The sequence below is a fragment of the Harmonia axyridis genome, chromosome 1, assembly GCF_914767665.1.
Source record: "Harmonia axyridis chromosome 1, icHarAxyr1.1, whole genome shotgun sequence".
In the NCBI taxonomy this organism is placed as follows: domain Eukaryota; kingdom Metazoa; phylum Arthropoda; class Insecta; order Coleoptera; family Coccinellidae; genus Harmonia; species Harmonia axyridis.
In genome coordinates this window covers 38,374,003-38,386,514 of record NC_059501.1, presented here as the reverse complement: position 1 = coordinate 38,386,514, position 12,512 = coordinate 38,374,003, and the positions used below count along the sequence as shown (strand labels likewise).

Below are 12,512 nucleotides of genomic sequence, written 5' to 3'. Positions count from 1 at the left end.
ATTTTCGGGAACTCTAAGTTTCGAGTTCGAATCTTGGAGAACACAGAAGCTGAAATAGTTAATAAAGAATAAATTATGCAACCCTCAGCTTTGTACATTTTTCTGAAATGTTTCTGTAAATCCAGACTGAATTAAATGCAAAGAGAATAAATTACTGTTTAGCGAATGAATTCTATTCCCCCATCTTGAATTTAATCTGCATAAAACTTCTGAATCTTTCAAGCTACTTCCGGCGTAGGTAGCGAATCCAAGATAGAATATCCTATAATGCGTTCACCTAACAGAAATGAATAGTTCAATTGAAATGTGTTATGTGAATCAATTATGAGCAAACTCAAGACATTATATTTATTTTCTTTTTTGTATTTGATTTCGAATGAAAAACGATTGGTATCGTTGAGGATCTCAACATTATCTTCGAAGGACCTTTCTTTTGGAGGTTATGAAATCAGGAAAAATATGGTAAAGAGCATCATAGCAGAGACATTTTTAACTGATTGCATTATCCTCTTTTACCATATCGATTCTATTTTCATTTATTCAAACTGCTTTCGCTTTGGTAACCATTCAAAAAGTGTAATTGAAACCACTGCATCATTGTTTGTTTCAAATATTTCGAAGTTGAAGTTTTTAATTGTTGAGTTGAAAAATGTGTCCATTCGGAGTTTCTAATTTGAGCGAATCCATTTTAACAATTCCAAAACTACTCAACAGAAGTTAGTATGTTAACATCACTAGAAGTCTATCATTACACTGCGTCAGTTAAAGCTGCATGACGCCAACTACAATTATTTGCATTTCAATTACGAATACATTCATTGCCTAATACAATTTATATTGTGTAAGTTTAAGTGGCAGACCGACTGTCAATCCGATGTTCTGATGTGGTTGGGACTGAATTAACATTCCTGAACCGAGCTTTACGTCTCGAATTTTCAAACACAATTGAAAATGGTCCATACAGAATTCAGGTTATTTCAAATCGAGGTACTTCTGAGTGAATGTTTGCAGAGTTATTCATTTGGAGGGGATGTTCACTGAATGGTGGATAGATATAATTAGAAAAGGGTGCGTATTTCAAAATCTTTTTCGAATAGAAGTTCTGAACTATGAATCGAAATTGCGTGTTCGAGAACTCTCTGATCTTCATGAAAAACATAAAATGAACTGCTGCACATGAGTTAGGGATATTTGCTCAAATTGCAAAAAAATAAAGTTTAAATGAGATTTTTGTGATGAAAATTCATATTAATATGATTTCAAGTTGCAGGATATAAAATTAATTTTTGCCTGTAGGTCTGCAGCGTATACAGGGTGGTTAAGAAAAATCGAGTAAAATAACGAAGTTTGATTCTCAGAGAAATCAATACAATGTATGGCCTTCACGGGCATCAATAACAGCTTGACATCTTCATTGCTTACTACACACGAGGTTGAACATTTCTTGAGGAATTTGGTTCCATAAACGGGGCAGAAGCTCTTTCAGATCATTTAAGGATTCTGGGGTAGGTTGATGATTATCTAATCTTCTTTGGAGCATATCCCATGCATGTTCTATCAATTCGAATCTGGTGAGTGCGGAGGTATTGGTAAATGTGGAATACCAAGCTCCTCGCGCGCATTCTCAACTATGGCTGCACGGTGGGGTCTAGCGTTATCGTCTAGAAATTGAAAAGTTTCACCAATAACAGCGTTAAAATTTGGCACAACATTTTCAATGACATGATAATAATCCATTTTATTTGATCCCTTATATCTCCACAGATGTTGATCACGTTACAATAATAAGCTCCCTATAGTGTAAGGCGGTCATCTTCCTAGGACAAATGTGTAGATCTGTGCGCCCGTTGAAACATATCCCCGGCCCATACCATAACACTACCCCCTCGGAATGGATGGACTTCTAGGACATAGTGACAATTACGTGTTATGCGTGGGATTGTCCATACCTCAGAGGAAAGAAAAGATAGAGGTGCCTTAGAAGTAAATAGAGTTGTATTGTAATCGATTGCAACAGTATGATGATAAAGTGAGATAGGACAATAACAAACCTGCAAAATTGACAACTAGAGGGGCGGTAAACATTTCAGTGGCGTAGTCAATGGTTCTCTTACTGCCTCTTATTAAGTTTTCGGTGCTGAAATGTTTGGAACAAACATATGCATATTTCGGCAAATTGTTCATTTGCAATATTAATACGTGGCACCATATTTTGCTGAATTCTCTATTTGAAGGAAACCTACAAATGTTAGCATTGAATTAAGTTTTCGATATCTCACAAACACTACGCCATAGACGAGATATATTCTACGCCTATGGACTCAAAACGTGAACTTACCTATGATAGGTTAGGTTTTCATTTTCGATGTTTTACACACTATACATGTTTTTCGAGTATTTACCATGATTAAAATTAACAATGTGTAACTTAAAATTCACAAACTTGTATGAAATAACGCCGATTACAAACGTGAAATTAAAATGAACAGTTAACCCTTAACGCACCTCTAGTTGACACGTGCAATAACAACAACAGAACCGTGTTGCCAAATCCTCAGAATATTCGCAAAACATCTATGCCACAGAACGGAGAAAAGATTAGTTCTTCCTCAGAATGGCAACGCAATTCATTATAAGTGTTTGTAAACAAAAATGTTATAGCGATGTCAACAAATGCTATAAGGCACCTCTATCTTTTCTTTCCTCTGAGGTCCATACCCTTATTCTTCGAGAATCTGAAAATCGTCCATATCTGGATTCATCAGTGAAAAGGACACTACGCCGATGATCGTTCCAATTGATATGTTGCCTTGCCCATTCCAGTCTTTGACGCTTATGGTCACGTGTTAATAGAACTCCTCTTAATGGACGACTAGAACCTAGATTCACCTCTCTCAAACATTGTCTGATGGTTTCCATAGAAACTTGGACCCCATCTGCATTTTGAAGAGTATTCCGTAGCATTCTACGCGTAGATGTAGGGTTTCTTCTCGCCGGAACGGTGATGAAACGATCCTGAGCAGGTGTTGTTTTTCGTCGCCCACCAAGCCTTGGTCTTTCCAACATGAAACCTGTTTCCCTGAACCTATTCCAAAGTCGAGATATCACACTTTGGCAGACTTGGAATCTTTTCTCTACAACAACCAGAGTTAGGCCAGCCTGTAGCATTCCGATAGCCCTATTTGCCTCAGCGTTTGTTAATTTACGTCTTGATAAACTGACTCCATTTCAGAATAAGAACATTCATGAAGCATATGCAAAGAACCAAACTTCAGAAAAAAGGCGACCAGATTGATGAAATGTCTCTTACTGATTTGTATTGGATCGATTCAAGTTGTTATTGAGTTTTAAATTATTTTACAGCGATTTTCCCGAAGATTACATACTTTTCGAAACGATTAAATACGATATGTTTAACTCTTGTGGAGCAGTATATAAATGTATATATATATTTTTTTTTTGGAGGGTGTATCTCTCTCTTTATAATCGAGATACAGAGTTTTTTATTGATTTTGTTAATTTCCTTAATTACCCATAACTTTCGAAGAACCCTATACATTTTCATGATATTTGGTGGGTTAATTCTCAGCAACAACTACTGCATACATACATTGTAACTGATTTTTTTTTCAAGTCTGGCCTAGGAAAAATTGATTAATAAGATTCGACCCAAAAAAAACAAACTGCATATCAACATCCCTTAAATTTTATATGATATTCGAATGAAGGAGAACAAGCTATTTCTCGAACTTCCGCAAGCGATTTTGATAATCAATAAATCTTGTCAAACCTGAATATTCAGACAACCCAGTAATCAAAATTTAAAAAATGAAATGTCATTGGGTATTCATTGATTTAGGTAACAGAATTGAAACTCACCGAAATGCAGAGGTCATTCTTATAAGGTATATTTTTTCCAAAGTCACTTGACGTACACGTAAATATCAAATTAACAAGGTTTGTCTTCTGTAGGTGATTTAAATGTTTCAAACAATGTGACAAGTCTTTTCAGATACTTTGATGTGAAGAAGATAATGAGAAATTAATTGTTGTCAACGAAGTTCTTTTTTCGAAGAAGTTCGAATTTAATATCATCAATGGTTGTCTTCTATATTTCAAGGATTCTCTCTTATTTGATAGAATCAGAGTTTCACGACATTATTTTTCATTATCAAGATAAATCAAGAAATTGGGTAAATATGCAGAGAATATTATTCATAATAATTTTTGAATATATTCTTGAAATATAAAAATAACAGTTCGTTGCCCCAAATGAACGAACAGCTTTTTTTCGATTTGTTTTCGAATACGACAATAAAATTACTCTCATCAACCTATATCATGAAATTTATCGTTCCAATTCACAATGGGAGCAGCCCAGAGTGAGATGTGATGTTTCATCATAATCATTCTATAGTAATGAGGATTGCCTTTGTGAATTAATCATAAAATGAGCATGGCTTTGATTATATAGACAATAAAATTGGAATCAGCCAAAGCAATAAATGATCAATGCATTCTATGACGATGAAAAATTAATAATGTATACGGGTTCGATTTGTCCAAAATTGAATTACGTCAAAACTGATTTCGCCATTGAAAGAATATTTATTTTATTATAGGAATCAATACCCAGCCATTCAATAAAAAACGGGATAGAAATAATTTTCAATCATTCGAATTTGTATGAACACTGCCCCTGAACTCTTTTTACTCTTTATATTGCAAATGGACAATGGGAAATACAAATCAGATTGTCATTAGACTCAATAGTAACTTTTAATGCCATTTATTATACAGGGTGTCCTGGGAAGAATGCAACAAACGCATACCATGAATGAAGGTCATCGAGTAGGACTCGTATCAAGAGATTTCAATCGCCTGAGTGCCTTCGTTTGGGATGTACAGGGTGATGTTCATCTGATGAGTGACATTTCACAATTTCAAATTTTGAAATTTTGTCACCCTTCTCTAACGCCTTCCTTCGATATTTTTGAAATCGAATAAATCAGATCTGGACTAGTACAATTTTAACCTTTTTTTATTTCAGTGAATATTGGATCACCTTGAACGTGATCATTCGTTTTTTTTCGTTTTCGTAATCATAAAGAACTAATTCATAATAAATAAGTTCAATTATTTCAATAGTTTAATAACTCTTCAACTAATATAGAATCGAAAAGTCAAAAATGTTCCTAATCCTGTTATGATATATTCGATTTCAGAAATATTGAAGGAAGGCGATAGTAAAGGGTGATATAGATCGGTATATTAGTTGAAGAGTTATTGAACTATTCAAAAAACTTCTACTCAGGAGGGAATGTTTATTGATCAACCTGTATGACGATGCCGAGCAGAGATTTTGAATTATTATTGTGAATTAATTCTTTGTGGTTATGAAAACGGAAAAAAACCTAATGTTCACGTACAGGGTGATCCAATATTCACGAAAATGGAAAAAGTCTAAAATTTTACTAGCCCGGGTCTGATTTATTTGATTTCAGAAATACTGAAGGGTGACCGAATTTCAAAATTTGAAATTATTCGGTCGATTAGTTGAAGAGTTATTGAACTGCGAAATTTCACTCAAAAGATGAATATTATTATTGCCCTGTATATCCCGAACGAATTCATTCAGGCGATTGAAATATCTTGATACGAGTCCTCCATGATGACCTTATTTGATGGTATCTGTTTGTCGCATTCTTCCCGGGACACCCTTCATGTCAATACTTTACTTACTTTTTTGGATATTCTCCTCGAAATTTTATGGAATGGTCGAAATTTTCCAATAAGGTTAAAATTATAAGTCTATGTATGTACAGGATATCTTAGAAATCGATGCTATAATAGTTTCAAAAAATATATGAAGAAAACTGAGTTATTTATCGAGAATATCTACAGTTTTTTAACCAGAAATGCATCATTGAAAACAAATTTTGGAATGTCAATATACTAATCAAGTCCACTCACCTATACCAAGGCATCCCAATGTTATCTTTATACCAAAAAACCATTTTCACACTGTCTGAAGGTGTAGGTGGTGTTACGTCGCATGGAAGTTCTGCTGATTTACCCAATAGACCCCATATTATCTTCTCAGGAACTAAAAATTTTGATTATTTGAAATTTTTCATTCAGTAAAGAGAGGTATTTATTAATTATAGTAAAGAGATAGGAAAACACTTCATACCTCCAGAAAGTTTCTGGAAAAAAGTTCAGCAATGTAGTGATATAAATTTTCTGTAATTTATACAAGGTGTAACAAGAGTGAGTGACCATAGCCTAGTGGTGATTGCAGGTCATCCAAACCTTTCAGAAAAGAAGCTTGTGATGTATCCGAAGACGGTAAGTTTCGGAGATACAGGGTGATTCATGAAAATTGGCATAAATTTCTGGGAAAATCTGCAGATCGATTTTGTTCAAATTTTATTAGTTTATTCACTTCTTACAACCCAATTTTGGGTATAAGCTTGTACAACGAATGAATAAATTATATTAATGGTTATACAGGGTTGGTCGATAGTGCTCGTTTGGTCGATAATTCCTGTGAATTTTGGTGAAGGAGAATGATTTGAATTTTGACGGAATTGACAGCACTCAGCGCATAAGCTTAATTTATTTTTGAGTCTACAGGCTGGTCCGAAAGTGGTAAAACACGAAACCATCTTTTGTTTTCAAATAGGTATGCCCATTTATAATATAATACTCATCTACATGAAATTCTGATTCAGGAATACTCTACTAGTCATCATTTATCTGAGTCACTTCTTGACGTAGGTCACTTTTTTGGGAAAATTTCATGGAATTGTTTAAACTTAATATCTTGAAAACCGTTCGAGATAATTGTACGTTTTTTTTTTATTGAGTTCCCGAAAAGTTTTCAAGTCTTCTGCATATTAACGGATCACTCTATAGGTGAACCGAAACATTTTTTTTAAATGACATTTGAAAAATGTCGATGCTTCCATTTTTTAAAAATGCGTGCCCTAATTTTTTTTTGCCTATCGGACAGCCTAGTGATTAGTCTTCATTTTTTGTCTAGACATGATGCGTCTAAAATGAATTATTTTCTAATTGATTCGTATGTCATGTTTTGTACCCGGGCTCTCTGTATACCTTTCACGCATATAATTTCAAAGGTATAAACTACTCTACTCAATACCTACTGATAATATCAATAACAGATAAGCGGAATCGAAGAAATTATCTTAATACTTATTTTATTCATTTGGACAAAATTTAATGGAGACCATTTGAACAAACAGAAACTTAATTCTCTTAGGGACCGATAAGTTTTTAAATAACCACCTTATGGCATAAAAGTTCATTTTCACTGAGTGAGATCATATTTTTTTAAATAGATATCCCAATTTTTTTGGTGGATTTATTAGGTGGTGCACTTTGATGTTGTAAATTGGTGCAATTGATAGTGTAAAAAAATTGCTAGCGTAGATTACAATCTTTTCGAGAAGAGATATTTAGTGTTCACACTGAGAATAATTTTTATGGAGAAAATATCTATTTGGCCCAAAAAATAAACGAAATTTAGCGCAAATGTTCAAATAGTTCACCGTTAACTATTTGTCACTGACAAATATACCCCATCAGGATATTCGGTATTAAAAAGATGGGGCTCCTTTTCACTTCTGTCCGTCAATATCTTGACGCCACATTTCCTGCAAGGTGGATATGACGTCGAAGACTTATTGAGTGGCCATAGAGTTTCCAGAGTTGACACCCTTAAAGTTTTTCCTGGGGTCTTTTAAAATCAAAGATTTATTTCAATAGGTCAAATAATTTTGAAGGGGTTACGGCAAATAATTCGCAATGAAGTAGAGCAGATCACTATCTAAGTCCTTTATTTACATTCGTATCTGTTAGTGCCAAATGGTTAACGGACCACAATTTGAACAATATCACTGAATTTCGTTTGTTTTTTTACAATTCATTACAATTCTTGAAATGTCAAATTTAGTTATCGCAACATCGAATTTTATAATAGTTTCTTTCTGTGTTTTCAGGAAGTCACAGACTACTCCATACATTTATAAATTTTCCTCATTTGAAGTTCTTCCTCGATAACTCTTAAAATATTCATTTTAGGTATAGGGTTTGTTTAAGTAACCCCCACTATTTTTGTACGTAGAATCGACTGAAATAATAAAAAAATTCTGGGAGAAAGATCATTGTCTCAAACCCCAATATGCAAATTTTCAGCTCAAAATTATGATTAGTTTTCCATAAAAGTCTACAGTGAATCATCCTGTATATCTATCCCAAATCTCAAAAAGTATTATCGAATAGCTACTTTATTATTATACTAATAATGAAGCACTTGCCGAGTTTTATCTCGATTGAAATCACAAATTTCGAATCCGATACACCTATATGGAGTCGAAAGACTGAATTCACATTCACAGAGGTTACTGAATTTGATTCCTCAAATGAAATTAAAATTTAATAATTGGAATAATTCATTCGTTGATGGTAGTGAATTATTTTTGACAAGCAATAAAAGGAAAGTAATAAAATAAATGTCGATGAAAAATGTAAATTTTGTAATTCATTGCCAATTTTTGGCATTTTCCAATACATATAGTAGATATGAGAGAATTCCTGATCGAGTTTCATTTTGACCTAATAAGAAGCCTAGCTGTGAAGCAGCAGGCTCGTTTTCCCAATGTATTCAGCGGCATTTCAACGGATAGCAATAAATTTCGGATTGCGGTACAGAATTAGTTGTATACTCTCTACTCAATTTTAAATTGAAAGGAATAATTTATAGATTAACACCGAAAAGGCTTTGTAGGGAACAAAGGGTCTTCCGAAATTACAGATTGTGTTTTATGTATTTAACAAAGCCCAGTAAGCCAATTAGTCATCTGGAAATGGCCAGAAACAAATAAATGTTCCTATTATTTCCCTTTTTCGCAAATTGTTCCGAATTAGCTATCGGCGGCTGAATATAACTGCTGGCATAATAATAAATATGTCGATTGCTCTCGTTATTTCCATATGGAAATTCTTTCGATGTGCAATTCATTCACACGATGACTTTCCACTGTATGCGCCACATAAAAGCGGGAACATAAAGAAGAATCGTTTATGTGGCCACGGCGAATGATATTGATGAATAGGAAATATATCATCAATAGACTCTTCAGGAAATATGAATTTTGTCCATAGGAAATCACGAAATCCATCAATTCAACGATGAAAGATCATTTCAAATATGAGAGGGGAAAATATGTAGATTACAAAGGGAATAATTATGGAAAGAATGTTTAATAATATAAATATAACCAAAAACAACAAAAATATGAGGTCGAGTAAAAATTCAATTTCTGGATAAGGGGTAGAGGTAGGACCGGGTACAAGCCTCAATACTATGTCGTACCATACATAGTATGAAGAAAGAAGAGAATGCTGGAGCTCTAACATATTTAGATATTTTATTCATTATTATATTGATAGAATAAAAGCTTAACAAAGAGCTAAAACTTAAAATCAAACATGGATACCAACAATTCTGGTTTTAAAAATCATTTTCAGTTCCTTGTAGTTAACGGTTGAGCTTGGATTTAGTAAAGTAGCTTATTTAATCTCTAAAAAAGGGCTGCACAGCACTGAAAGTGGCGATCTGCCTACCTATATAGAAAAACCAAAACTTCATCTGCCTTTATCATTCTTGATATTTTTTTAAATGGATTTTTGTTTATTTGATATTGATATGCTTTAAAACAAAATTTTCCAATTTTTAACTTTCTTCCTACATTTTAACCCAAAATGATGTAATACTAAAATACCTCTTTAATTGCAAGCTTCTGAGCTATATCAAAAATCAATTCTAATCTGTTGTACTAACCCAATTGAAAAGTCCCCGATCCACCATGGTAAAACACATTTTTTTGGCAAAATTCGATTTTATTATTCAACATAGTTGCCTTCGAGGGCGATACAGCGATTATAGCGATCTTCCAACTTTTCGATACAATTTTGCCATTATTTTCATTGATTTGTGACACGGCGCATTGTCTTGATGAGACAGCACCTTTTTTCCTCAGATGGGGCCGTTTTTTAAAAATAACACTATATAATAAACGCTGTTGATGGTCTGGTCCTTTTAAAAGTAATCAATGAATATTATACCTTGCGCATCTCAGAAAATTGATGCCATAACCGTGCATTGCACACATAACCATCGTGTGAAGACCACTCAGCTGACTGTCGATTGGACTCCAGAGTGAAATGATGGAGCAACATTTCTTCATTGTCACATATCGACGCAAAAATTCAGGTTTATTGCACTTAAACAGCTTTAAACACTGCTCAGAATCATTAACTCGATGTTGATTTTGATCGATGTGAACTCGCGCGGCACCCATTTTGCACACACAGCTTTCTCATGTACAAATATTCGTGAATGATTTGATGTACACGTTCAGATGATATCTTCACAATTGCTATCTCGATCAACTTCACTTATGGTCATTCAAAATTATTTTGTGAACTTTTTTTGATTCGTCGGTGACAGCCTCTTTTGGGCGTCCACTGCGTTCACTGTCTTCGGTGCTCATTTCACCAAGTTTAAACTTAGCATACCAATCAATGATGGGTGATTTTCCTGGTGCAGACCACGGAAATTCTTCAATAAGCCAAGATTTTGCTTCAACTGTATTTTTTCCCTTCAATAAGCAATATTTCATCAGCACACGAAATTCTTTTTTTTTCATCTTTTTTCAAATAATAAAAGTAGCTACACTCACAACGCAATATCTCACAAACTATTGGTCGGACTGCTGTCAAATTTTGACACGTATCGTTTGAAGGTTGGTACTAACTAAAAATCATATGGATTTAATACTAGCACCGCCATCAGTGCATCAGACCGGGGACCTTTCAATTGGCCTAATATAGCCCGAAAATATTCATTTCAATTTGAAATATAAGGTAAATATGAAATGAAACATTATTTCATTCATTTTGAACATAATTAAGAACAATAGAATTTGGTTACACAAGGTAAACTTTTCTTTTCATATTCATGAAAAAATGAGTTGATATTTCTGTCAGATAAAATTATTTCACTCGAAAATAAAATAAAAACAATTCTCGAAAAAATTATATCATAATATTATTAATAAATTTATCAAAACAACGGGCCATAAATGGTTGGGAACTAATGATCTAAACCAACTGTTATAAGCTGATATTGCTTTTAAGGTATTTTATTGGAATTTACGACTATAGGAATTGAATACAAATCTTTTTCAATTAATAAGGAAAAAATATCAATTGAATCTTCTTCAAATAAATTTAATTGCAAGTTCAATATTCCACGAAATCGGGTTTATGCAATTCACAAATCCTGAAATGAGTCAGAGATATCATTTAATGATGACTGGTAGTGATTTTATGATAACTTGTATAATTTTGTACTTGTAGGTATATCATAGAATAAGGCCACTGCCGAAATTTAATTTTTTTTTTTTTTTTGACAAGAGAATTTATTGTGCCAACTCACATTTATCAAAACTCAAGATTTCCGAATTAGAACTTATATTTTTCATTCTATACAGGGTCTTTCACGAGAAACCTCACCCATATTTATACGGGAAACTACTGAACGTATTTTCATGAAATTCAGCACTTATAAGTATTTCACGATGCTGATGAAATCTAAAATATTTTCAAGGCATGAGCACCTCCGGTTTTTCCGGAAATGACGTCAACTTCCGTTTTTCAAATTAGAACACCATTTTTTTATTGCAGAAATAGATTCCTTAGGAAATTTCAAGTTATTTTGATGTAACATTTTTCAGTTTTGGTTGGAAAATTCTCTCTGAGCGGGAAAATTCGAAAAAAAAATCGAAAATAGAGCTCCGCTGAAACAAGAATAATTTCGAGGTTTTTGGATGGAAAATTTTCATTTTTGGGATTTTTCAAGATGTAAGATTGATGTATCCACTTTAAAAATCGAAATCGCGATTCATGATACAGGGGGTGAAAAAATCGCTTTCAAAGTTAGGGATGACAAAATCGTGAAAAATCAATTTTTTCAAATTAGAACCCCATTTTTTTATGGCAGATATTGAATCTACGTTAAAAAATAATGTGAGTGTATGCATCACACCCTTGCCCTAAAGTGGATATTTTCTGAGTTATTCACAAAAAACTCTTTTTCGTCTTGAATTTTCAGCTATTTCTTTTCCCTTCACGCCAAAAAGATGAAATTTTCAGGAACTGTTACTTAAACCATGTTTTAGATTTTACTACCCTAATATGCAAGAGAAAAAAGTTACAGGTTGTTCCTAAATAGATGGCGAATTTTGATTCGAATTTGTATCGGAAACCTCTTTATTTCAACTAATCGGCCATCGGTTTTCTCTCCAGTGATAAATAAATTATTCCTTATGAACCATATGCAAAAACTAACCATGTTTTACATTCTTTTTTTTTTAATGATAGATATCATTAATTACATCTGCCAAATTCCTCTTTATTCAGTA

General features: G+C 33.3%; 1 protein-coding gene across 2 annotated transcripts in view; it reads right to left on the bottom strand.

Annotated features, from left to right (window-relative positions):
* Positions 1 to 12,512, bottom strand: part of LOC123671419 (hemicentin-1) — a 365,630-nt gene that overhangs the window by 290,670 nt on the left and 62,448 nt on the right. For both annotated transcript variants that reach the window (XM_045605267.1, XM_045605266.1), the window contains one exon: positions 5,974 to 6,106. In XM_045605267.1, the coding sequence (XP_045461223.1) occupies positions 5,974 to 6,017 (44 nt within the window). In that variant the 5' untranslated portion in view covers positions 6,018 to 6,106. The remainder of the gene's footprint in view (positions 1 to 5,973; positions 6,107 to 12,512) is intronic.